A 26,530-nucleotide genomic window follows, 5' to 3' on the forward strand; every position below is an offset into this window, starting at 1 on the left:
AAGAGAATGAGAGAAGGAAGGACATGGGAAACCTTTAAATACTGAGTTACAAATGTAAGGATTTGACCATTTAAAATTAGCATGTCAAATTATTATATTTCATTAAAATAAAAGATAATTTACTTAATTAGAATTGCATAGCAAAATTTCCTTAGCATAAAACCAAACTTAGGTCTGAATCTAATTTTTTCATGTTTAACAAGTTACATTTAGATGTCGTTCCCTCCCCCCCCCAGTTTTTAGGCCACACCTAGTGATGCTCAGGGGTTACTACTGGCTATGTGTTCAGAAATTGCTCTTGGCTTGGGATGCTGGGGATATACAAGTCAAACACTCTACAACTGCGCTATTGCTCCGGCCCCTAGGTGATTTTCTGGGGGTAGAAGGTGGGGACTGTTGAGGTCATAACCAACAATGCTCAGTGGTTACTTGTGGATCTGTGCTTAGGCATCACTCCTGGGTATAATGTATTATGCCTAGAGATTAAACATCAGTGCCTTTATGCATGATCACAATTACAGGATTGAGGGTGTCAGCTGTGGATTTGTGATATATTGAATATACTATAGTCTTTTTTTTTTTTTGCTGCTTTTAAAAAAATTAATCATAAATAGATGTTAGATCTTGTTGAGTATTTTGTTATCAAGTAATATGATCAAATAAAATTTGCATTTTCTTATGACTGACTTGAATATACCGACCATCACTGACTATCTGGAATAAATCTCAGTTTATAATGAGCATGATTTTGGGGAGGAGTCACACCCAGTAGAGCCAGGGGTTACTCCTGGCTCTGCACTTAGAAATTACTCCTTGCAGGGGCCGGAGAGATAGCATGGAGGTAAGGTGTTTGCCTTTCATGCAGGAGGTCATCGGTTTGAATCCCGGCGTCCCATATGGTCCCCCGTGCCTTACAGGAACAATTTCTGAGCAGACAGCCAGGAGTGACCCCTGAGCACTGCCGGGTGTGACCCAAAAACCAAAAACAACAAAAAAAAAGAAATTACTCCTTGCAGGCTTGAAGGACCATATGAGATGCTGGGGATTGAACTTGAATTGGCCACACATAAGGAAAATGCCCTACTAGTTGTGCTACTGCTTCAGCCCAATGGGCAATGACTCTCAAGACATATTGTTGAATTCAGTTCACTAAGATTTCATTGATGATTGATGTTATAATTATGTTCATCAGATATTGATCTGCTAAGATTCCTTTAATTTTGCCTTAATAGTTCAGAATATATATATTTTAGTTTTTAGGTCACACTTGGCAGTGTTCAGGGGTTACTCCTGGCTCTAAGCTCAGAAATCGCTCCTGGCAGGCTCGGGGGACTATAAGGGATGCTGGGATTGAACCCGGGCCGGCTGAGTGCTAAGCAAGTGCCCCTTACCTGCTGTATTGCACTGGATGTCAGGATTTCAATTTTTTATATCCATTTCTTATAGGTTCTTGAATTTCATAGCATAAAATTATAGTAAAATTGTAGAATTTTGTGAACTTCTGTAATACCAGTTGTAAATTTCCATTTTATTTTTTATCCTATTATCTTCATATATTTGCTTCTTCCAATATACATATCTATTTTATGCACTGCTCTAGTTCTAACTGCCTCTTCATGATTGTGTCTTATGTTTCACTTGAGATTATCTTTAGTTTTACTTAACCTCTCAATCTGTAACCTATCTCAAGTTTAAACCAAGTAAGTCTCATTTGCACCACCCAGTAATTTTTGTTTGTTGTTTTGGGTCAAACCCAGTGGCGCTCAGAAATTGCTCCTGGCAGGCTGGGAAAACCATATGGAATGCAGGGATTCGAACCCTGTCTGTCCTGTGTTTGCCGCATGCAAGTCAAATGCTTTACCATTATGCTATCACTCGGTCCCAACCATCCAGTATTTTTTCCCCTTATTTCATGCTTTTGGTATCTTTCTATCCCAAGAGGGGGAAAAAAATCTATCTGTATGGGTAATTTTGTGAATGACTTTAGGGCATTTTGGGTTGAAATGAGAAACTTTCTGTCCCCAAACACCAATGGTGTGATCCAAACCCTCTTTCCACATAAAAAAGAATTTCATATTTGATCATATACAGATCTCTCACTTCTTTTATTTATCTGTTTAAATAGACAAATTTTAATATAAATATAGTAACAAATATAAAACAATGTAAAACATTAGTACAATGAAATCAGAAATTAGACAATTATAAAATAAACAGACAAAAATACATACATTGGCAATGCATGCCTCAATAGTCTGAACTGTCCTTTTCAATAGGACTTTCGCAAGGTCAAAGGATTGTTTATTTAAATTCTGAAAAACAAAAATATGTAAATTAGAAATGCATCTGTAAATGTGTGTGTGTGTGTGTGTGTGTGTGTGTGTGTGTGTGTGTGTACGCACACACTCGTGGCTCTGTGCTCAGAAATTGCTCCAGGTAGGCACGGGGTCCATATGGGACGCCAGGATTTGAACCAACCACCTTGGGTCCTGGATTGGCTGCTTGCAAGGCAAATACCGCTGTGCTATCTCTCCGGTCCCTTAAATGTAGAAATTACAAACAGTGATGAATCAAAATTAAAATGTATTTTTTTCTACAAAATTCCAATTTTCTATTTGTTTTTTATTAGATTCAAATGGATACACAAAGCTTTTCACAGTTGTTATTTTTTCAGGAAATTATACCTATGTATTATAAATACAAATCCATACCCACAGCCACCCTTCTCTAATTCACTAAGCTTATTATTTCCTTGTTTAATTAGCTCTGAAATGTAGTACATCTGGAACATTCAAAGTAAAATTCTCAACTTTTTTTTTTGTTTTTGGGTCACATCCAGCAGTTCTCAGAAGTTACTCCTGGCTCTATGCTCAGAAATAACCCCTGGCAGGCACAGGAGACCATATGGGATGCCAGGATTCAAACCACTTTTTGTCCTGTGTTGGTCGCATGCAAGGCAAACGCCTTACCACTGTGCTATTACTCTGGCCCCTCCAATATTTCCAATTAAAGGAACATAATTAAGGGTCAAAAGATTACAGAACTCCTTAAAAAATCCTTTAGAACAGTCTATCTACTAACAACTATACTTTGATGTTTTGGACCAAACCCAGATTCATTCACCATGATCTAAACATTTTCCCCTAAAAATAGCTAGAAACTCCAACACACCAAGTTGGTGGTCAGCAGCTTCTATATGCAGTGAAATCATGTTTTTTTTTCTTCTTCTCTGTGAACCTTGTGGTTCCTGCAGTAATTACACAATCTACAAAGTGTGAAAGCAGTGATTAACAAAATTGTAATAAACATAACTGTTTTCAAATAAAATAAGCAATGGGTTAGAGATTGGGTTCATAAGTGGGACTGGAGAGACAGCATGGAGGTAAGGCAAATGCCTTACAAATGCCTTGCGTGCGGAAGAACAGTGATTCGAATCCTGGCATCCCATATGGTCCCCTGAGCCTGCCAGGACCAATTTCTGAGCATAGTCAGGAGTAACCCCTGAGCGCTGCCCAGTGTTACTGTCCCCCCCCCCCCCCAACAGATTGGGTTCATAAAATAATTTCCTGATCTTTGCTCCAGGCTGTTCTTAATTGAGCTGGTAAAGACACAAGACTAATAAAAATTAAGACAACCTTTGTATTGTCATAAATGATTTATTTCCTACTTATAAAGATATTCAACTATAATATAAATACCAAATACATTTATTAATTCTTTCAATTTTTCTTGCTTATTGCACATGACACATAACCACCCTCTTCCATAATCAAATTTGACTAGTCAATAGATACATCTATATAAAATTCAAATAACAGAGTCAGAAGAAGCTATCAATAATTACATCTTAACATAAGTAAACAGATACACACTATTCACCTAACATCTGCTAATAGGTCACAGAAACGAACACGAAGTAAATGTAAGTGATGGGAAAGGCCCAAGTGAAGTCAAGTGGTAGAGCTAAGTACTTGAGTTCTTCAGGAGGACCTAGCACAGATAAATAGAAAAGGGAAAGTTCTAAGTGCTGAATCATCCTTCTCTTCCTAATATTCCTAACAAGTGAAGCCGAAGCGGTGGTGCAGTGATAGGGCATTTGCCTTGAACCTGGCTGACCTAGGACAACCATGGTTCGATCCCCTTTAATTCATATGGTCACCTAAGCCAGGAATGATTTCTGAGTGCAGGCCAGGAGTAACCCCTGAGCATCACCTGTGTGACCCCCATCAATATTCCTAATAAGTATAACTTCTTTTTTTGATTGTTGAGCCACACCTGGCAATGCTCAGGGGTTACTCCTGGCAGTGCTCTCAGAAATTCTCCTGGCTTGGGGGACCACATGGAATGCCTGGGGATTGAACAATGTTGTCCTAGGTCAGCCAGTGCAAGGCAAACGCCTTATCACTGTCCTACTGCTCTGGCCCTGTAACTTCTTTCTTTCTTTTTTTTTTTTGGTTTTTGGGCCACACCCGGTGACACTCAGGGGTCACTCCTGGCTATGTGCTCAGAAATCGCTCCTGGCTCAGGGGACCACATAGGATGCCGGGGATCAAACCCAAGTCTGTCCTGGGTTAGCCACATGCCAGGCAAATACCCTACCGCTGTGCTATTGCCCCAGCCCCAAGATCAATTATCGTAAAAAACTTATTACTTCCACAAGAAATATTTTATAAGTTAAATGGGTCCAGAGAGGGAGCACAGCAGCATTTGCCTTGCAAGCAGCCAATCCAGTACCTAAGGTGGTTGGTTCGAATCCCGGTGTCCCATATGGTCCCCCATGCCTGCCAGGAGCTATTTCTGAGCAGATTGCCAAGAGTAACACCTGAGCACCGCCGGGTGTGACCCAAAAACAAAACAAAACAAAAAAACCCAAAAAAGTTAAATATAGAAATACCTTTAAATACTTAGTGTTTTCATGTTATACACACCTTATGTGCAGGAATGAGATTAATAAGAATGGAATCCAATAATTCTTGAGAAACTCCATCGCCTTCCATGATGATAGAACTCATCAAGTCTAGCATGTGCATTTGTACCTTCTTATTGTGGCTATTGCTTAAAAACGAGAGAGAAGGTCAAAGAAGAAAGGATAAAAATTTAGGCTTATTATAGAAAATCAAAGAACTCAGTTTTCAAAACAACTATCTGAGATATAAGAGAATTTTCACTTCAAGGAACCATTCCAACAATAATATAGATATGCTGATTGCTCTATTTGTTTTCTCTATTAAGGAAGCTCTAGGACATTGTCTTTAAAATAATTTAAACCATATAGGATTTAAAGACTGAAAGGTTATTTTTGCTTACATGTCCCTAAGAAAAGCTTATAAAATTAAGGAAACAAATGTGATTGGGAAGTTTTTCATTCCACTATCTCCCTCCCTCCCTCCCTCCCTCCCTCCCTCCCTCCCTCCCTCCCTCCCTTCCTTCCTTCCTTCCTTCCTTCCTTCCTTCCTTCCTTCCTCCTTCCTTCCTTCCTTCCTTCCTTCCTTCCTTCCTTCCCTCCTTCCCTCCCTCCCTCATTCCACTAACTCACTCCTTCTTCCTTCCTTCCTTCCTTCCTTCCTTCCTTCCTTCCTTCCTTCCTTCCTTCCTTCCTTCCTTCCTTCCTTCCTTCCTTCCTTCCTTCCTTCCTTCCCTCCCTCCCTCCCTCCCTCCCTTCCCTCCTTCCTTCCTTCCTTCCTTTTATTTATTTATTTTTTTTGTGGTTTTTGGGTCACACCCGGCAGTGCTCAGGGGTTATTCCTGGCTCCATGCTCAGAAATTGCTCCTGGCAGGCACGGGGGACTATATGGGACGCCAGGATTTGAACTGATGACCTTCTGCATGAAAGGCAAACGCCTTTACCTCCATGCTATCTCTCCGGCCCCTCCACTAACTTTTTCTTTGCAAAAAATCGCTTGAATCTCCAATCAGTGCTCAGTAGGCTGGGAGGTGGATCATGTGGCCTCATGGAATTTTAGATTGGTAGCAAATGGTAATTTAGTGCGAGGGACCAAGAATATACTGCAGTTCAGGAAGTATGGTACCAGTCAGTAATTACCCTGGCCACCAGGTTGTATACAAAGACCTTCAGAGCTACACTCCACAATGCTTGGGAAACCATGACTGATGACAGGCATTCACTGATTGAGTTTGGCTGAAAGCAAGGCATGCACATGAAGTCTATTATTCTCTACAAACACTCCTGACCTTTTTATATTTTAATGCATTCCTCTATAAGTTTAGTTCACTAATATTAAATTTCATAAGTTTGAGATAAATGCTTAACAGGATTTATGACTAAAAATTTTGAATAAACATCATTCTCATCTCTCACAGAATTCAAACAATTTCTAAGCGAAGAGCCAGGAGTACCCAAGTGCTGCCAGGTGTGACCAACCCCCAAATAAATGCTTCCTTGGGACAGATACAATACAGCGAATAGCAGGTTTGTTTGCATGCAATTGACCCGGGTTTGGTTTGGGATCTCCAGCATCCTATACAGTCCCCTGAGCACCTGATTCCTGACTGCAGAGTCAGGAGTAATAGCTATGTGTGACCCCAAAACAAAACAAAAACCACATAGACCCAACTTTGTTTACTATGTAACAAAATACTGGATGGAAATAAATATGTAGTCTTTTTTCTTTAGTAAAGTAAATTAAATTCTCCCTTGGGAAACCACCACACTCATCATTAGTTTCCTCACATCTTAAAGGACAAAACAAATACTCAACATTTTTTGTCTATTTTTTACTTTCAAAGTGAAGTTTAGTCACCAGAGGGATAAGGGTGCTTGCCTTACAACTTGGCCAACCCTGGATCAATCCCTAGCATTCTACATGGTCCCTCAGTACTGACAGGAATGATCCCTGAGTGCAGATGCATGAATGAGTACTGAGAATTGGTAAGTATGGCCCCTAAAACCAAAACAAGCAAGTTAATTAAAAATAAAACAAGAAAGTGGGCTGGAGAGAGAGCACAGCGATAGGGCTTGCATACAGCCAATCTAGTGGTTTGATTCCTGGCATCGCAAATGGTTCCTGGAGACTGCCAGGAGCAATTTCTGAGCACATAGCCAGGAATAACCCCTGAGCGTTGTTGGATGTGACCCAAAAACAAAACAAACAAACAAAAAAAAGTACAAAAGTTAGTGTGTTATTATGCCCCCAAACTTTTAATAATGCTACTTAATAAAATTGAGAATTCCCTGCTTATAATTTTGTAAGTCATTATTTATGATCTTATACTATTTATTTGTAAAGAGTCCAAGAATATAGTCAAAGATTTAATATAATTCAAATAATTTAAATGGGAACATTTAGTCAAAGGCAGTGTTCAGGCAATAGAATTTTAATTTTCCTCCTTATATTATCTCCTAAGGAAAACTGTTTGTTTTTGGCCACACCCAGCGGCGCTCAGTAGTTACTCCTATCTCTGTGGTCAGAAATTGCTCTTGGCTGGCTTGGGGGGCCATATGGGATGCCAGAGATCAAACCAGGGTAGATCACAAGTATGTAATGTGCAAGGCAAACACCCTACCGATGTGCTATCATTTCAACCCCAGGAAAACCTTTTTTTTTTTTTGGTTTTTGGGCCACACCCGGCATTGCTCAGGGGTTACTCCTTGCTGTGTACTCCGAAATAGCTCCTGGCAGGCATGGGGGACCATATGGGACACCGGGATTCGAGCCAACCACCTTAGGTCCTGGATCGGCTGCTTGCAAGGCAAACGCCGCTGTGCTATCTCTCCGGGCCCAGGAAGACATTTTTTAAACACTTATAAACAGTCTTGATATATAATCTATGGCAGTTCTATATACATTGAAAAAGACAAATGTTTAAAAATTAACTTACTTGATCACTGAGAAGAGAGTTCTAAAAAGTTGAATAAAAATTTCATTGCAATCTTCCAATTCAAAGCAGATATTATATGATTTGACCCAAGCTAAATTCTTAAACAAATAAAAAGTTATTCACAAATACATATAAAGGTAAATTCAGGATAAAATTGTAATCTTTAACTTAATTTTTATAATTAGAAGACTAAAACTACAAAAATCTGACAGAAAAATCACATTTCTTTTCCATCTACTTTGACCTTTACAAAGAAACACACTGATATAGCTCTTTGCTAATTGAAAACTCAAGGCAGGAGGGGCCAGAGAGATGACCTGGAGGTAAGGCATTTGCCTTTCATGCATAAGGACGGTGGTGCAAATCCAAGCATCCCATATGGTCCCCTGTGCCTGCCAGATGTGACCCAAAAACCAAAAACAAACAAACAAGCGAACAAAAAAAAATCCCACAAAAACTCAAGGCAGGGAATGTGGCTCAGTGGTTTAGCATATGCCTTGCAATAATGCCAATAATCAGTTCAGGATAGAAATAAATAAATGAACAAACAAAAACTCTAAAAAATTAATAGATGTACATGCAATAGAATTCTGTATTGAATTATAAAAAGAAAACCAGCAAGAGAAAAATTAAGTTTCAAATTATGTAAAGAGACAGGCAATATCATATGTTAATTAACACACTTGATTGTGTGACCTGAGTTTTATCCTTGGTGCCACATATGATAGATATCCAAGCCAAACCAGGAGTAATCCTGAAGCAGTATTAAAATTAAGCCAAGCTGGGGCCAGTGAGGTGGCGCTAGAGGTAAGGTGTCTGTCTTGCAAGCGCTAGCCAAGGAAAGACCAAGGGGGAGGCGTCCCATCTGGTCCCCCCAAGCCAGGGGCAATTTCTGAGCACTTAGCCAGGAGTAACCCCTGAGCATCAAATGGGTGTGGCCCCCAAAACAAAATTAAGCCAAGCTTTGCACATGGAAGATTATGCCTACACCCTGGCAGCCCCCCAAAATAAATAAGAAAAAATTTAAATAAAATTTCCCAGTAAAATAAAACACTTATCTTTTTTGGGGTTATTGCTCCTGGCAGGCTTGGGGGAATATAAGCGATGCAGGGGATTGAAACCGGGTCAGCTGTGCGCAAGGCAAATGCCTTACTGCTGTGCTATCAGTCCAGCCCCTACTTTATTTAAGGAATAATAAAAAGGTTGTATCTCGGGGCTGGAGAGATAGCATGGAGGTAGAGCATTTGTCTTGCATGTGGAAGGATGGTGGTCCTGGCATCCCATATTGTCCGCCGAGCCTGCCAGGAGCAGTTTCTGAGCATAGAGCTAGGAATAATAACACCTGAGCGGGTGGTGACCCCCCCCCCCAAAAAAAAAAACAACAACAAAAACAACAAAGGTTGTATCTTCCTTATGAAACATTTTAAAAAATTGTGGTCTGAAACATAAAGATTCATTTTACATTATAAAATAAAATTACACAAGACAGGCTTGAGTGGTGTAACCCCAAGCAGAGTTAATAAACTCAAAACCAGGGCCAGAAAGATAGCATGGAGTTAAGGCGTTTGCCTTTCATGCAGGAGTCATCAGTTTGAATCCCGGCGTCCCATATGGTCCCCCGTGCCTGCCAGGAGCAATTTCTGAGCATGGAGCCATGAATGACCCCTGAGCACTGCCAGGTGTGACCCAAAAACAACAACAACAAAAAAAAAAAAGTAAAAAAAAAAAACAAAACAAAAAACTCAAAACCAAAATAAATTAATTTACTATTTATAAATATGTATACGATAGACCTCCATATTGTACTATATTGTACATACAACAGAAAACATGCATAATGATTACTTAATAGTGTACATTCATTAAAAGGGAAGAAAATCTTACCTCTAATAAATAAAAGTATCTATTAAACTGCGGGCTCTTTGTATCCTCTAAACCTTTTAATTGCCTGGTAATAAACAAAAATATGTCCTGTGGAAAGAGATAAAATATATTAGACAAATTGTTTACCATTCTCTTTATTTTGTTTTTGGACCACACTCGGTGATGCTCAGGGGTTACTCCTAGCTATGCACTCAGAAATTGCTCCTGGCTTGGGGTACCATATGGGATGCTGGGGAATCTAACCACTGTCTGTCCTAGGCTAGCACATGCAAGGCAGATGCCTTACCGCTTGTGCCACCACTCTGGCCCCATGTTTACCATTCTTAATAATATACTGACCTTCTTTTTTTTTTTTTTTGGCCACACCCGGTGACGCTCAGGGGTTACTCCTGGCTATGCGCTCAGAAGTCGCTCCTGGCTTGGGGGACCATATGGGACGCCGGGGGATCGAACCGCGGTCCGTCTCCTAGGCTAGTGCAGGTAAGGCAGGCACCTCACCTCGAGCGCCACCGCCCGGCCCCGGATATTACCATCTTTTTTAAAAAAGACCTTCAAGAGGCTTTTTTTCTCCCAGAAAATTGGAAGGTAGAATTGTAAATTCATTGGACTTATTTTATAATGGTGTACCTCAGCAGCTGCCTTTCAATTGATGCTGACCTTCTACAACTTAAAAAAGAAAATTCTTGTGGGCCAGAATGATCACACAACAACAGGGAGTTTTGCCTTGCATGCGACTGACTCAAGACAGACCTAGGTTTGATCCCTGGTATCTCATATGGTCTCCCAAGCTTGCCAGGAGTGATTTCTTTTTTTGTTTTGTTTTGTTTTTGGGTCACACCCGGCAGCACTCAGGTGTTACTCCTGGCTCTATGCTCAGAAATTGCTCCTGGCAGGCTCGGAGGATCATATGGGATGCTGGGATTCGAACCACCATCCTTCTACATGCAAGGCAAATGCCCTACCTTCATGCTATCTCTCCATCCCTGCCAGGAGTGATTTCTGAGCGCAGAGCCAGGAGTAGCCTAAGCACCGCTGGGTGTAGCTCAACCCCTCCAAAATATAGAACGAAAAAAAAATTTCTTCTGCAGCCAAATGACTTGAAACAAGTCTAGTTCATTGCTTATAATACCTACAAACGAGTAAATTGCAAAATCATACTATCTGGGGAAAAATTATTACTGCTATAATGTTTTCTTATTCTAGGAAAAATCATTTTTAATAAATAATTTAAAAGAATCATCATGAGGGGCCAGCACGGTGGCACTAGAGGTAATGCCTGCTTTAGCCTAGGATGGACTTCGGTTCAATCCCCGGCATCCCATATGGTCCCCCAAGACAGGAGCGATTTCTGAGCGCATAGCCAGGAGTAACCCCTGAGTGTCACCGGGTGTGGCCCAAAAACCAACCAAACAAACAAACAAAACAAAATCATGAAATAGAATCAAAGTTGTTCATGATTGAGTTTGTCAAAATGTGCAATACCCAATCCTTTCACCAGTATACATTTCCTGTCAATAATGTCCTCAACTTCACTCTCCCCCTCCTCTGCCTCTATTTTCTTTTTCTTTTAGACATTGTGGTTTGCAGTACTGTTACTAAAAGGGTATCAGGTACATCATCTTATCTCTTTTCAGCACCCAGTTCTTCTCCAGAGTGATCATTTCCAACTATCACTGTCATAATGGTCCCTTCTCTGCCCTAACTGCACTCCTCCGCTGTGGCAAGCTTCTGATTATGGATGAGTCCTCTTGGCCCTTGTCTCTATTGTCTTTGGATATTACCATCTTTTTTTTTTTTTTTTTTGGTTTTTTGGACCACACCCGTTTGATTTCAGGGGGTACTCCTGGCTAAGCGGTCAGAAATTGCCCCTGGCTTCGGGGGAACCATATGGGACGCTGGGGGATCGAACCTCGGTCCTTCCTTGGCTAGAGCTAGCAAGGCAGACACCTTACTCTAGCGCCACCTCACCGGCCCCGGATATTACCATCTTTTTTAAAAAAGACCTTCAAGAGGCTTTTTTTCTCCCAGAAAATTGGAAGGTAGAATTGTAAATTCATTGGACTTATTTTATAATGGTGTACCTCAGCAGCTGCCTTTCAATTGATGCCAAGTCCTTACTGAGTTTATACTTGAATAGTAAATATGTCTTCTGAGTTTTACAGTGTCTTAAGCTCAATGCACACTTTTTCTTATTTTCCCACCCTTCCTTGTTTGTAGTTCATTAAGCCATTCTATTACAAAATATATATATATTCCACAAATGAGTTTGATCACTCTATGTCTATCCTTATCCCTCTGATTCATTTTGCTCAGCATAATACTCCATATCCAACCATGTGTAAGTGAATTTCATGACTTCATTTTTCCTAACAACTGTGTAGTTTTCCATTGTGTAGATAATGTAACACAGTTTGCTTAACCATTCATTTGTTTTTGGGCCCTTGGGTTGTTTCTCAAGTAGATTCACAGTAGATTCTGGCTATTGTAAATAGTGCTACAATGAACATAGCAACAGGACACAGAAGGGAGAAAACTATTTCTTGCTATTCTGTTTTACTACAACACCTCCATTTTATACTCACTAGTCATCTTGCAGTATGGCAATAATATTTATTTTAAGGAACTGAATATGAGCCCATTTCAATGTCCTCAGTCATTTTTTGCCTAGTTTTGAAGCTGATGTGAGTACAAATTTGCTTAGAATAAACCATTCAGACTAATATGAGGGCTGTATTTTTTTTTGGTGGTTTTTGGGTCACACCCGGCAATGCTCAGGGGTTATTTCTGGCTTCAGGCTCAGAAATTGCTCCTGGCAGGCACGGGGGACTATATGGGACGCCAGGATTCGAACCGATGACCTCCTGCATGAAAGGCAAACGCGATCTCTCTGGCCCCAAGGGCTGTATTTTTCATTACAAGTATTCCATTTTTCAAAAAACTTCCCCTAAATAGTACTGACATGGATATATTTTAGGATTAAAAAATGAAGGTAGGTCTGGAGTAAAGATAGTCCAGTAGTAAGCAGGGCACTTGCTTTGCATGCAGCAGGCCTGGTTTTGATTCCTGGCACTCCATATGGTCCTGTGAGCACTGCCAGGAGTTATTCCTGAGCATTGCCAGGTATGTTTCCCTAGGACCCTCCATAAAGACATTCAAAGCTGGAATGATAATATACTGTGTAAGATGTTCGCCTTAAAAGCACTGGACCTGCGTTTGATCCCTCGCCTCGCAAAAAATATGGTCCCTTGAGCCTCACTGGGAGCAATCGCTGAGCACTGAAATAGGATTAACAATTGAGCACTGCCATGTATAGTAATGTATAGTAGTACCCCTCCAAACAAGAAATTATTGAAAATATAGAATCAATTTGAAATCACGTCAAAAAAGCTTTTCAGTTTAAATAAAAATAGGGGGCCAGAGAGATAGCATGGAGGTAGGGCGTTTGCCTTGCATGCAGAAGGATGGTGGTTCGAATCCTGGCATCCCATATGGTACCCCGAGCCTGCCAGGAGCGATTTCTGAGCGTAGAGCCAGGAGTAATCTCTGAGTGCTGCCGGGTGTGACTCAAAAACCAAAAAAAAAAAAAAATAACCCACAAAGTTGAGTATATAGTTTTGTGTTTAGAAAGTGTTCTGTGAAGCTAGAGAGTGTATAGTGCCTTGCATGCATCTGACCCAAGTTTGATCCCCAGTACTCCCTATGGTTCCCCAAGCCTTTCAAGAGTGATCCCTGAGCAGAGAACCAAGAATAAACCCTGAGTGTATGCTGGCTATATCCCCAAAACAAAACACAAAACAAAGAGTTTGCAAGAGAAAATAGTTAAATGATATAGTTTTGTTTTCAATTCAATCAACTGCGTTTTTTGATGGCTCTTATGAAGGTTAGATATGAGCAAACAAAAGCTTTAATCGTACATTTCGAGGCCTTCATAAATGTCTTTTTTCTCCAATACTCTGGATGTTAGCTGAATAAATTAGTTTGTTTGCAATTTATGATTTTCTTACAGTGACAAGAATATTAAGAAATCTAGGGGCTGGCGAGATAGCATGGAGGTAAGGCATTTGCCTTCCATGCAGAGAAGGATGGTGGTTTGAATCCCGGCATCCCATATGGTCCTCCGTGCCTGCCAGGGGCGATTTCTGAGCATAGAGCCGGGAGTATCCCCTGAGCACTGCTGGTGTGACCCAAAAACCAAAACCAAAACCAAAAAATCTATATTCCAAGCTAAACAAAAGTAAGCCAAGTTTATTTTTTGTAAAGACAGAATTTACCTTAAGTTTATCATGGGAAGTATATGGAGCTTCTGGAGCATAGATTCGAAAAATATCAGCCAAACAACACGCTACAAGGAGACGCACATCTTTATTGGGATTCCTGAGGAAAAATTCAGATGCAAGATGCAAGGCTAGTGGGAGATACTGTTGTTTTTCATCTTCTGAATCCTGATCCATATCCATAAAAGTTTTTACTACCATCTGTGAAAACATATTAAAAAAAATATGATCAACTCTTAATACTTAAAAATCAGTGGAATATATACTCATTTTTCATACAGAATATTAATACCAGATATGTTAAGAACTTAGGATTCTCATTGTTTAATATCTGCATCAGGTTAAAAAGTACTTGTTCTTAATGCTGGAGCACATATTTTGTGCATAGAAGACAGACCAGGGTTTAATCCCTGGTACAAGAATGATCACACACACACACACACACACACACACACACACACACACACACACACACACACACAAAGATAGATCCCACAAACAACACTGGTATAACACAAACCAAAAAATTAAAATGTATTGGACATATGTATTGAACATAGTTCAACAGAATGAAATACATGTTTTACATACCAAGAAGTACAAGTTTTTAAAATGCCTAGCCCTGCTTATGACCCTGGGCACCACCAAATCTTAACTGCAAAAAAAAATTAACAAAGCCAAATAAAAGTTGCTGGTCTCCTAAGCAGAAGCAATTCATTTTATAACATCATTATTTTTTGTGCCACACCCAACAATACTCAGGGTTTACTCCAGGCTCTGCATTCAGAAATTACTCCTGGCAGGCGTGGGATGACCATATGGGATTGAACCTCGGTTGGCCACATGAAAGGCCAACACACACAGCCCTATCTGCTGTGCTATCACTAGAGCCTAATTATTTACGTTGCTATCAGAGTAAACTTGATTTGGTTAATTTGTTTTCAAATTTCAATATAGGTTTTGCGATATATGACACAAAGTTATGTTAAAATTTGGGGAGGGGGTCCCACACCGGTGCTCAGGGCTTACTCTTGCCTTTGCGCTCAGAAATCACTCCTGGCAGGCTCGGGGTACTATATGGGATGTAGGGGATCGAACCTCGATTGGCCACATGCAAGGCAAATGCCATTCCCGCAGTGCTACTGCTCCAGCCCCAATGTTTTAAAAGTTGTTCCCAATATATTAAGAGTTGTTAGTCTGATTAAAAGTTTGGACCGGTGGCGGTAGTGGTAAGGTGTCTGTCTGCCTTGCCCGCGCTAGCCTAGGACGAACCGAGGTTCGATCCCCCTGCGTCCCATATGGTCCCCCAAGCTAGGAGTGATTTCTGAGTGCAGGCCAGGAGTTACCCCTGAGTGTCACCAGGTGTGGCCCAAAAACCAAAAATAAATAAATAAAAATAAAAAAAAGTATGAGGACCCCGACCCCCTAACCTGCAGCAGATTATTTAATAGACCCCAGCAGCCTAACACAGAAGGTAATGATGGAGAAGATGGAGGATCCAAGACCAGCTGAAAATCAACAAAGAAGAAACTGTTCTTAGAACTTCTTGCACTTGGGTTACCTCCAAAAAATGAACTTTTTTCTAGGCTAATCTTTTGACTATTTGCATCGGTCATTGTCTTATTACTTAAATTGTGTTTTATCTCTATGTATCATATTGTTTTGTTTTATGCCTTACTACAAACAGCAAACTTTGTATCTAATTTTAATATTTGTTTGCACAATTCTGGGGAAATGCATTTTAGGCCTCATCATCCATCCCCACAACAACTCTAGGGCTCTTTAATTTATATTAAAACAACAAAAGAGTAGTAAGGGGCTGGAGTGAGAGCATAGCATGTAGGGCATTTGCCTTGCACCCTGGCATCCCATATCATCCCCCGAGCCTGCCAGGAGTATAACCCATATAACCTGAGCACTGCTAGGTGTGGCCCAAACATTTAAAACCAAAACCAAAAAAAAAAAAAAAAAAAAAAAGGAAAGAGAGTAAGTCCCAAGTACCAGGGTGTGGCCTAATCCCTCCCTCAAAAAGTATTTTCTGGGGCAGGAGCAATAGCATATTAATAGCATAGTGGTTGGGTGTTTGCCTTGCATGTGGCTGACCCAGGACGGACTTCAGTTCGATCCCAGGCGTCTCATATTGTCCCCCAAGCCAGGAGCGATTTTCTGAGCGCATAGCCAGGAGTAACCCTCAGCATCACTGGCTGTGGCCCAAAAACAAAACAAAACAAAAAGATATTTTCTTCAGTGATGTTTTTATTTTTATTTTTTATTTATTTTGTGGTTTGGGAACTCAGTATACTCAACATTTATTCCAAGTTAGATATATTCAAGGCAAATGCTCTACCCATATACTATTTCTCCAGTACCTTATATACTTTTTTTTTAATTTTTATTTTGATCATAGTGGTTTACATAGTGTTGACAATAATATTTTAGGTACATATTTACATAAAATCAGGGGGGATTCCCATCACCAAATTGTCCTCCCTACACCTCCGTTTCTGTCCTACCTCCCATTTCCTCTTCCCTCACCCCAGGTCGGCTAGAATATGTGGTCCCCTCTGTAACTAACCCACAACTTAGTAGTCTTGCATATACTTTTATATAACAAAAATCCCAAAACTCAATAACTAAAAAAATTCATTATTTTGTTTTGGGGTTATATCCAGATAGTAGTGTTCAAGGTTCATGACTGTTATTCTACGCTTTTAAGTTATCTCCCCAGTCCAAGAATAATGTTATTTTATCACATTTTCTGTGAAGAAAAACTGAAGGGGGGCCTGGAAAGATGATTTTAACTTGAACTCACAAGGTTGGATCAGCGTTACTTATTGAGTTTGCAAGGTGACACCAGGCAGGGGACCACTACGGTGCTGGGATCAAACTAGAGTTGACTGCATGCCAAATATCTTTAGATTGGGGCGGGAGAGATAGCACAGCAATAGGGCCTTTGCCTTGCACGCAGCCGATTCAGGACAAACTGTGGTTCGAATCCCGGCATCCCTATGGTCCTCGTGCCTCCCAGGAGCAATTTCTGAGTGCAGAACCAGGAGAAATCCCTGAGCACAGCCGGGTGTGACCCAAAAACCAAATCCAAAATAAACAAACAAAAAAAACAAAGGTCAGGAAAGACATGAATTGTAGAGTATAAGACCCAGGAGTCAATCACTAGCAAATGTACGCATACATACATGATTGGGTCTACAGTATATTCTTTATAGTTCACTCACACAATTGCTATACTGGTGTTGCATTTTGCACAAGGCCTCAGTTCCTCTTTGTTAGGCCTTCCAAGATAACTGCTGAACCTTTATGGAATGACTGTTTCTATTCTCTGAAATTTTTCCTCCAGAAAATAATTTCCTCCTAAGATCCAGGAGGGCAAGTGCAAAATGAGAACATGAGTAACCTCAAAAGATAGTCATTTCCGGGCCCGGAGAGATAGCACAGCGGCGTTTGCCTTGCAAGCAGCCGATCCAGGACCAAAGGTGGTTGGGTTCGAATCCCGGTGTCCCATATGGTCCCCCGTGCCTGCCAGGAGCTATTTCTGAGTAGACAGCCAGGAGTAACCCCTAAGCATCGCCGGGTGTGGCCCAAAAACAAAACAAAAAACAAACAAAAAAAGAAAGAATATTAGAAACAGACCATGTATATAAACTAACTCTGGAGACTAAGATAGAGATACCTTAGAAAATAATTTAGACTCCCCCTCTGAATTATCAGCTAAATTTAGCTGCAAGAAAAACATCAAATAATACCAATAGAAGACAAAAAACAGGGCCCGGAGAGATAGCACAGCGGTGTTTGCCTTGCAAGCAGCCGATCCAGGACCAAAGGTGGTTGGTTCGAATCCCGGTGTCCCATATGGTCCCCCGTGCCTGCCAGGAGCTATTTCTGAGCAGACAGCCAGGAGTAACCCCTGAGCACCGCCGGTGTGACCCAAAAACCAAAAACCAAAAAAAAAAAAAAAAAAAAAGAAGAAGACAAAAAACACACAAAAGAATTATGACGGAGAGATAGCACAGCAGTGTTTGCCTTGCAAGCAGCCGATCCAGGACCAAAGGTGGTTGGTTCGAATCCCGGTGTCCCATATGGTCCTCCGTGCCTGCCAGGAGCTATTTCGGAGCAGACAGCCAGGAGTAACCCCTGAGCACCACCGGGTGTGGCCCAAAAAAAAAAAAAAAAAAAGTAGAAAGTTAAAAAAATATTAATCATTCGATTGGAAGCAGTGATTTAAGATTAGGAAAGTAAAAACGTGGAAATGGTTTTGTTGCCATTTCAGTTAGTCAGGTTGGTAAATATGGACTACAAGCATTCTGTGTGCATGTGTAATACCAGCAACAACAATTAGTTTTGTAATGATGGAAATGATGAATCTGTTTTGTACTAATATGTTTATTATATAGGTGAGGTTCTAAAGCAAATTGTTATTTATGGCAATGGGAATTTCTAATCATGAGATTAGAGCTAACATCAAGATATACTAGTTATGGGGCCGGAGAGATAGCATGGAGGTAAGGCATGCCTTGCATGCAGAACAGTAGTTTGAATTTCTGAGCATAGAGCCAGGGGTAACCCCTGAGTGCTGCTGGGTGTAACCCAAAAACCAAAACAAGGGGCCGGGCAGTGGCGCTGGAGGTAAGGTGCCTGCCTTACCTGCGCTAGCCTAGGAGACGGACCGCGGTTCGATCCCCCGGCGTCCCATATGGTCCCCCAAGCCAGGAGCGACTTCTGAGCGCATAGCCAGGAGTAACCCCTGAGCGTCACCGGGTGTGGCCCAAAAACCAAAAAAAAAAAAAAAAAAAAGACCAAAACAAAAAAAGAAAAGAAAAGAAAATAGATATCCTACTTAAAAGCTCCAGAATAACTGTCCAATTTCCACCTTTCTGATTAGGGCACAGGAACCAGCTGTGCTCATAGATCAGCTATGTATAAAGTTTTTCGGTAAGAAAGCTGACTCGGGGGAGAGATAGTATGGAGGTAAGGCGTTTGCCTTTCATGCAGAAGGTCATCGGTTCGAATCCCGGGGTCCCATATGGTCCCCCTTGCCTGCCAGGAGCAATTTCTGAGCATGGAGCCAGGAATAACCCCTGAGCACCACCGGGTGTGACCCAAAAACCACCAAAAAAAAAAAAAAAGAAAAAAAAGAAAGAAAGCTGACTCAAAGCACTTTTTACTATTTTCCAAACAGATTTTTAAAACATCGAATTCCCTGGGGCTGGAGAGATGGCATGTAGGTAAGGCATTTGCCTTGTACGCAGAAGGACTGTGGTTCGAATCTGGGCATCCGATATGGTCCTCCAAGCCTGTCACGAGGGATCTCTGAGAGTAGAGCAGGGAGTAACCCCTGAGTGTTGCTGAGTGTGACCCCAAACAAAACACATAAAATTCCCTGATTTTTTTTTTTTTTTTTGGTTTTTGGGCCACACCCAGCGGTGCTCAGGGGTTACTCCTGGCTGTCTGCTCAGAAATAGCTCCTGGCAGGCACGGGGGACAATGTGGGACACCGGGATTCGAACCAACCACCTTTGGTCCTGGATCGGCTGCTTGCAAGGCAAACACTGCTGTGCTATCTCTCCGGGCCCTAATCTGGTTCTTTTAACTTCAGCAAGAGCATAATCAAAGAGGAATTTTTTTTCTCCACGGTGGATAATGCAACAGGGAAAACAGAGTTGCCCAAATATTAAAGAGGTTATTTCTTGGAAAATTCTTATTTGTGTGACATCTGTATTGATTTCAGTGTTACTGATGGTACTGCTATTTGTGAGTCATATTAACATTCTCTCTGTGAAATCATGGTACAGTCACTGCCCAGAGGTACCGAGGACAAAGCTCTATGGTTTCGGCAGATGGCAGATGGTAGGTGGTAAAAATGAATCACGTGTAATGTGGTAGCTAGTGAGTTCTGCTTTCGTTGCACCACTACGTGAAGTACAGTGTTGCTGAAGTGGCAAAAGCTCTTATTTTTAAAGATGCAAAATATTTGTATAATGTAACTTTATGCTTCCAAATAAAAATGTATGTTAGACAGCAAGAAGTGAATACTTTGAGAAACTGAGTTATGTTGAAGTTTTTAAAACAATACACTAAGGAGAAGTGTGGGGAGCTGAGCTGATGGAACCTAGAACTAAAGGGTGTCTCAGAAATCCCTGACCTTGTTACCCACGTGAGCAGGGGCACCCATGCCCTGAGGACAAAGGAAATAGATAAACTCTAAAGTAAATTCAAAGCAGCCCAATACACCCAGCCAGAGAGAAAGTTACCCATATAGAGCAACTTGCCTTTGTGTTAGCAAAAGATTAATGTGTTTACAGCTGATGTTTTATTTATGCTTGCTGAGTAAAATTTATAAGATCCTGTTTGGTAATGTTTTACATGACTCTGCTTTCAGTACAAACATGTGCTCAGGTCTACCTCTTTACCCCTCCCTATTTCCTGCTCCCAGCTTATGCTAATGAGTGCTTGCAAGCTGTAATTGGTGGAAACTTGTAGCACCCCCTATGACGTATTTTGTCTTTAAAAGCTGGTCTCCCTGGGCAATAAATCTTTTTGAACAGTGAGAGTTGTCTAAAGCATCCTCTTTACTAACCTCTTAAGTTTACTTCACAGATGGGATCTGTTCCAGTAAACCCATGAATTACTAGCGACCCTCATTCCCACACCCCCCAAGGTCGGGGGTCCCTCATCGGGGGTCGCAGAGAAGAAATAAATGTGAATCTCTTTGCAATGTATAAGTTGAAGTCAAAGGAGATCCCCAGAAACCTACTGCAGAGTGATTGCATTCTCCCTTCAGCAGAAAACTTTGGATGTGCCATGCAATGGTGTCCGTTTATTAATGATTTGCTCTTTGATAAAAACATAATAAAGACCCCCACCACCCCTGCAATAAAAACTGGGTCACTCTATTGCCCTCTGCACAATAGTCTCTTGTATTCAACTTGGCTGGTTCTCTGGAATTTTTCTACTTTTTAGTATAATTTTGATGACTGAAAACTATCTTGGAGAGAATGGGTCAGGTGCTTTGCCTCCATAGTCTTTTGAAGTGCCTGTATATGAACAAGCAACGGTTTTGTAAAAAAACAACAAAGAAAGAAAGAAAGAAAGAAAGAAAGAAAGAAAGAAAGAAAGAAAGAAAGAAAGAAAGAAAGAAAGAAAGAAAGAAAGAAAGAAAGAAAGAAAGAAAGAAAGAAAGAAAGAAAGAAAGAAAGAAAGAAAGAAAGAAAGAAAGAAAGAAAGAAAGAAAGAAAGAAAGAAAGAAAGAAAGAAAGAAAGAAAGAAAGAAAGAAAGAAAGAAAGAAAGAAAGAAAGAAAGAAAGAAAGAAAGAAAGAAAGAAAGGGGGCCGGAGAGATAGCATGGAGGTAAGGCGTTTGCCTTTCATGCAGGAGGTCATCGGTTCAAAAGAAAGGAAAGAAAGGAAAGAAAGGAAAGAAAGGAAAGAAAGGGGCCGGGAAGGTGGCGCTAGAGATAAGGTGTCTGCCTTGTAAGCGCTACCAAGGAACGGACCGAGGTTCGATCCCCCGGCGTCCCATATGGTCCCCCCAAGCCAGGGGCGATTTCTGAGCACATAGCCAAGAGTAACCCCTGAGCGTCAAACGGGTGTGGCCCAAAAACCAAAAAAAAAAAAAAAAAAAGAAAAAGAAAAAGAAAAAGGAAAGAAAGGAAAGAAAGGGAAGGAAGGAAGGAAGGAAGGAAGGAAGGAAGGAAGGAAGGAAGGAAGGAAGGAAGGAAGAAAGAAAGAAAGAAAGAAAGAAAGAAAGAAAGAAAGAAAGAAAGAAAGAAAGAAAGAAAGAGGGGCCGGGAAGGTGGCGCTGGAGATAAGGTGTCTGCCTTGTAAGCGCTACCAAGGAACGGACCGCGGTTCGATCCCCCGGCGTCCCATATGGTCCCCCCAAGCCAGGGGCGATTTCTGAGCACATAGCCAGGAGTAACCCCTGAGCGTCAAACGGGTGTGGCCCAAAAACCAAAAAAAAAAAAAAAAAAAGAAAGGAAGGAAGGAAGAAAGGAAGGAAGGAAGGAAGGAAGGAAGGAAGGAAGGAAGGAAGGAAGGAAGGAAGGAAGAAAGGAAGAAAGAAAGAAACCCATTCCACTTTTTAAGTATGCTTTGTTTTAAGCTATACAGACACAGTTGTACTTTTGCCAGACTAGACTAGCTGGAATCTTGCAGAAGAGTAAAATAAAAAGACTGGCTAGAAAGAAGTTGAGGCCTCATAGGTCATCTCTCATTTGTAAACTTGTTACTTACTCCTCCCGTTCTTGTCTTTAAGTATGTGTGTTTCCCCCACCCCCGTATGCTTATTTATTTTGTCTCCAGGTAACATTTAAAATGTATAATTAAAGTGAATAAATCTAAAAAGAAAAAATTACAAAGGGGATAGCAGGATGCATGCCTTGGTTCAAGTACCATCAGGAGTAATTTCTTTTTCTTTTTTTTTTGGTTTTTGGGTCACACCTGGCGGTGCTCAGGGGTTACTCCTAGCTCTGCACTCAGAAATCACTCCTGGTACACTCAGGGGACCATATGGGAAAGCAAGGATTTGAACCACCGTCTGTCCTGGATCCGCATGTGTGAGGCTATCTCTCCAGCCCAGGAGTAATTTCTGAGTGCAGTAACCCCTAGGTTACTAGCCAGAAGTAACACCTAAGGGGCCGGAGAGATAGCATGGAGGTAAGGTGTTTGCCTTTCATGCAGGAGGTCATCAGTTCGAATCCGGTGTCCCATATGGTCCCCCGTGCCTGCCAGGAGCAATTTCTGAGCGTGAAGCCAGGAATAACCCCTGAGCACTGCCGGGTGTGACCCAAAAAACACAAAAAAAAAAAAAAAAAAAAGAAGTAATACCTAATCACTAGGTGTTTGCCCCAAACCAAGTAAATAAAAAAAAGTAACAGCAGTAATAAGAACTATTAACATTTACCTAGAATTCATTACATACCAAAACTCTACATGGATTATTTCATTTACTCAAGACGAAGTTTTCAAGAGACAGGTACTAAGTTTAAGGATAAGAAAAGCTGTATGCATGGAGGTAATTTGCCCTTGGTCACAACCCCAGATAAAGTACTGAAGTGGAGAAAATGCTTAAAAAGTCATTTAGGGCTGGAGAGAAAACACAAATGATGGAGACACTTGCCTTCTCTGTAGCCCACACTCTCCTAATCCCAGGCATGGAGCTGAAACAGACCCAAGAACTGTAAAACAGATTATGGTCCAGATTAAAATAATTAAGTTTATCCAAGAATTGTAAGGGTATATTTTGCAACAGTAAAGGGACAGCTCAGTGACAAATTACCTGCCTTCAAAGTTTGATCACGGGGCCGGCAAGATAGCATAGAGGTAAGGTGTTTGCCTTTCATGCAGAAGGTCAATCCCGGCATCCCATATAGTCCTCCGAGCCTGCCAGGAGAGATTTCTGAGCGTGAAGCCAGGAGTAACCCCTGAACACTGCCGGGTGTGACACAAAACAAAACAAAACAAAAACAAAAACAAAAAAAAGCTTGATCACGGGCCGGAGAGACAGCACAGCAGCGTTTGCCTTGCAAGCAGCCGTTCCAGGACCAAAGGTGGTTGTTTTGAATCCCGGTGTTCCATACAGTCCCCTGTGCCTGCCAGGGGCTATTTCTGAGCAGATAGCCAGGAGTAACCCCTGAGCACTGCCGGGTGTGCCCCCCCCCCCCAAAAAAAAAGAATATTTTAAAAAGCTTGAGGGCTGTCGATTGGTCCAGCTTTTTTGGAAAACAATATGTATATTCCTCAAAAAACTAGAAATGAGCTTCAATATGATCAAGTAATACCACTCCTAGGGACATATCCTAAGAGACCAAATATTTTGCTTATACCGGATGGATATAAAAATTATTACCATGCTGAGTGAAATGAGTCAGAGGGATATACAATAATCTTATTTATTTGTGGGATATAAGAAAAACAGATCATATGGTAATAATAATATCCAAAGACAGCCAGAGCAATAGCATAGCAGTAGGGCAATTGCCTTGCAAGAAGCTGACCTGAAATGGATGGGTTCGATTGCTGGCAAATGGCTCAGAGACAATAGAGATGAGGGCCAGGAGGACCAGTCCATGATAGGAAGCTCGCCACTAGTGTAGTAGTACAAGTAGGGTAAAGAAGGGATCACTATGACAATGGTAGTTGTAACTAATCATGACAGGTAAAGAATTGGGTGCTGAACAGAGATAAAGAGATAGGCACAATACCATAATGCAAACCAGTGTCTAAAAGGGAAAATGGGGGAGAGGAGGGAAGGAGGAGGAAAAGGGGGGGATAAAATGCCTACCCCAGAGACAAGCAGGAGGATGAGGGAGAAAAACTGAGGTGGTGGGAAATGTGCAAGACTGAGCCAATCATGAACAACTTTATAACCAGTGTTTAAATAAAAGGGAAAATAAGGTTTTGAGGGCTAAATTGTACAGTGGGGTAAGGTACTTGCCTAGCCAGGAATGACCTAGGTTAAATCCTCAGCTATTTTAATGCCTCCCACCAGTGCTACCAGGAGTGATCCCTTGTGTACAAAGCCAGGGCAGCACTATTCACAATAGCCAAAATCTGGAAAGAATACAAGTGTCCAAGAATAAATGTCTGGATAAACAAACTGGTACAATTACAAATGGAAAGAGAAAAAAAATCAAGAAATTTGCTACTATATGCATAGATCAGGAATGTATTATTCTGACTGAAGTTAGAAGGAGAGGGACAGATATTAGTATGGTCTTTCTCATACCTGGGATATAAAGAAACACAGTAAGAAAATGAACATCCAAAAATTAAAAGAAACTGAACTGGTCATTAGTAGGGAGCTCATCACTATAAGAACTGGAGACCTGAAGGGGAGGTTGGAGAATAGTGAAACACTGAAACAATGATGGAAGGAGACACTGGTGAAGGTATGTTGCTAGACTATTTCATGCATGAAATCCTGCTATTCTCAGTATTATAAATTAAGATGCTTAAAAAGTGTTTTTTCAAAAGAAGAAAAGGAGACGGAGACAGGGCCATAGTATATGGATCGGGCATTTTGCCTTGCACTCTGCTGAGTCAGGCTCATCAGTCCCAGGCACCCCAAACAGTTCTCTGAGCACCACCAAGAATAATTCCTGAGTATTGCTGGGTATGGCCCAAAAGCTAAATGTAAGCAAATCAATAAAACCTTAAAAAGAAGAAAAAATGAAAACAAAAAAGAAATGAAGAAAAACAAAAAATGCTGACAAACTGAGAAAATTACAAATAAATTTCTAAGTATTTTCTGAAAATCCTATCACTTAACTCCTTTTTTTTTTGTTTTGGGGTCACACTTGGCAGCTCTCAGGGATTATTCCTGGCTCTGTGCTCAGAAATTGCTCCTGGCAGGCTCAGGGGACCATATGGGATGCCGGGATTTGATCCACCGTCCTTCTACATGCAAGGCAAACAAACGCCTTACCTCCATGCTATCTCTCCGGTCTCTACTTAACTCTTCATTGTATTATCCCTGTGTATAAAATAAATAACTTTAAAGTAAATATTAAGATATGTCTGATGGCGCACCACATCATGAGTCGTGTGCATTTGAAAAGAACTTACATTTCTGGTTACAGGGAGACAACTCAAGAGGCTGAGCTAGAGAAACTCAAGAGCAATCCATACCATATATAGTCTGAAAACCTAAAATAAAATGATTAGCATTTCTAGGACCAGATATCTGGCTTAGGAATAGAACACATGTCTAACATTTGAGAACCTGGGCTTCAATTCCAGGAATCACACATAGGGTAGGAGGAGTTATTTCCTGATTTAACTGGATGGAATATTCTATAACTATCAAGTAGGTCAAATTCAATGGCATTTAAAAAGTTTTTATAATTTCTGGGGCCGGGAAGGTGGCGCTAGAGGTAAGGTGTCTGCCTTGCAAGCGCTAACGTAGGATGGACCGCGGTTCGATCCCCCGGTGTCCCATATGGTCCCCCCAAGCCAGGGGCGATTTCTGAGCGCATAGCCAGGAGTAACCCCTGAGCATCAAACGGGTGTGGCCCAAAAACAAAAAAAAAAAAAAAAAGTTTTTATAATTTCTGATTTCAATCTATGTGCCTAATCAATCACTGAGAGAACTATAAAAATTTCAATGTGTAACCATGGATTTCATTTTCCTTTTTTAGTTGTGTCAGTTAAGAACTAAAAAGTAAGGGAGGGGAAAAAAAAAAAAAATAAATAAAAAAAAAAAAAAAAAAAAAAAAAGAACTAAAAAGTAGTTTTATTAAATACATATGTGCAGAGGGGTGGAGTGATAGCTCAGTAGATAGTGCCCTTATCTGGCACAAGGCTGACTCAGGTTGAATCCCTGGCTTCCCATAGGCCCCCGCCAAGACTACCATGAATGATTCCTGAGTACAAAGCCAGTAATTACAAAAAAAAAAAAAAAATAATATATATATATTTCTTCTGAGGAAACTGAGGACCTGAAGAGAGCCCTGTCTGTCCTTCTCTGTCTTTTCTGACTCCTGAAACTCTCCTCAGAGCCCTGGGAAGCGAGCCCCCAAA

The 26,530-nt window shown here is 41.0% G+C and overlaps 2 protein-coding genes and 1 long non-coding RNA gene across 3 annotated transcripts in view; 1 reads left to right on the top strand and 2 right to left on the bottom strand.

Annotated features, from left to right (window-relative positions):
* The window catches only part of LIAS (lipoic acid synthetase), a 939,974-nt gene that overhangs the window by 333,773 nt on the left and 579,671 nt on the right, over positions 1–26,530 (top strand). The gene's annotated exons all lie outside the window — the stretch shown is intronic.
* The window catches only part of LOC126032527 (uncharacterized), an 891,448-nt gene that overhangs the window by 126,142 nt on the left and 738,776 nt on the right, over positions 1–26,530 (bottom strand). The gene's annotated exons all lie outside the window — the stretch shown is intronic.
* Positions 1–26,530, bottom strand: part of PDS5A (PDS5 cohesin associated factor A) — a 131,450-nt gene that overhangs the window by 66,005 nt on the left and 38,915 nt on the right. The window contains exons 3-7 of the mRNA XM_049790096.1: positions 13,995–14,198; positions 9,724–9,810; positions 7,840–7,937; positions 4,929–5,055; positions 2,232–2,312 (exon numbers count right to left, since the gene is read on the bottom strand). Of these exons, the coding sequence (XP_049646053.1) occupies positions 2,232–2,312; positions 4,929–5,055; positions 7,840–7,937; positions 9,724–9,810; positions 13,995–14,198 (597 nt within the window). The remainder of the gene's footprint in view (positions 1–2,231; positions 2,313–4,928; positions 5,056–7,839; positions 7,938–9,723; positions 9,811–13,994; positions 14,199–26,530) is intronic.

The sequence above is a fragment of the Suncus etruscus genome, chromosome 16 (genome assembly GCF_024139225.1).
Source record: "Suncus etruscus isolate mSunEtr1 chromosome 16, mSunEtr1.pri.cur, whole genome shotgun sequence".
Classification (NCBI taxonomy): domain Eukaryota; kingdom Metazoa; phylum Chordata; class Mammalia; order Eulipotyphla; family Soricidae; genus Suncus; species Suncus etruscus.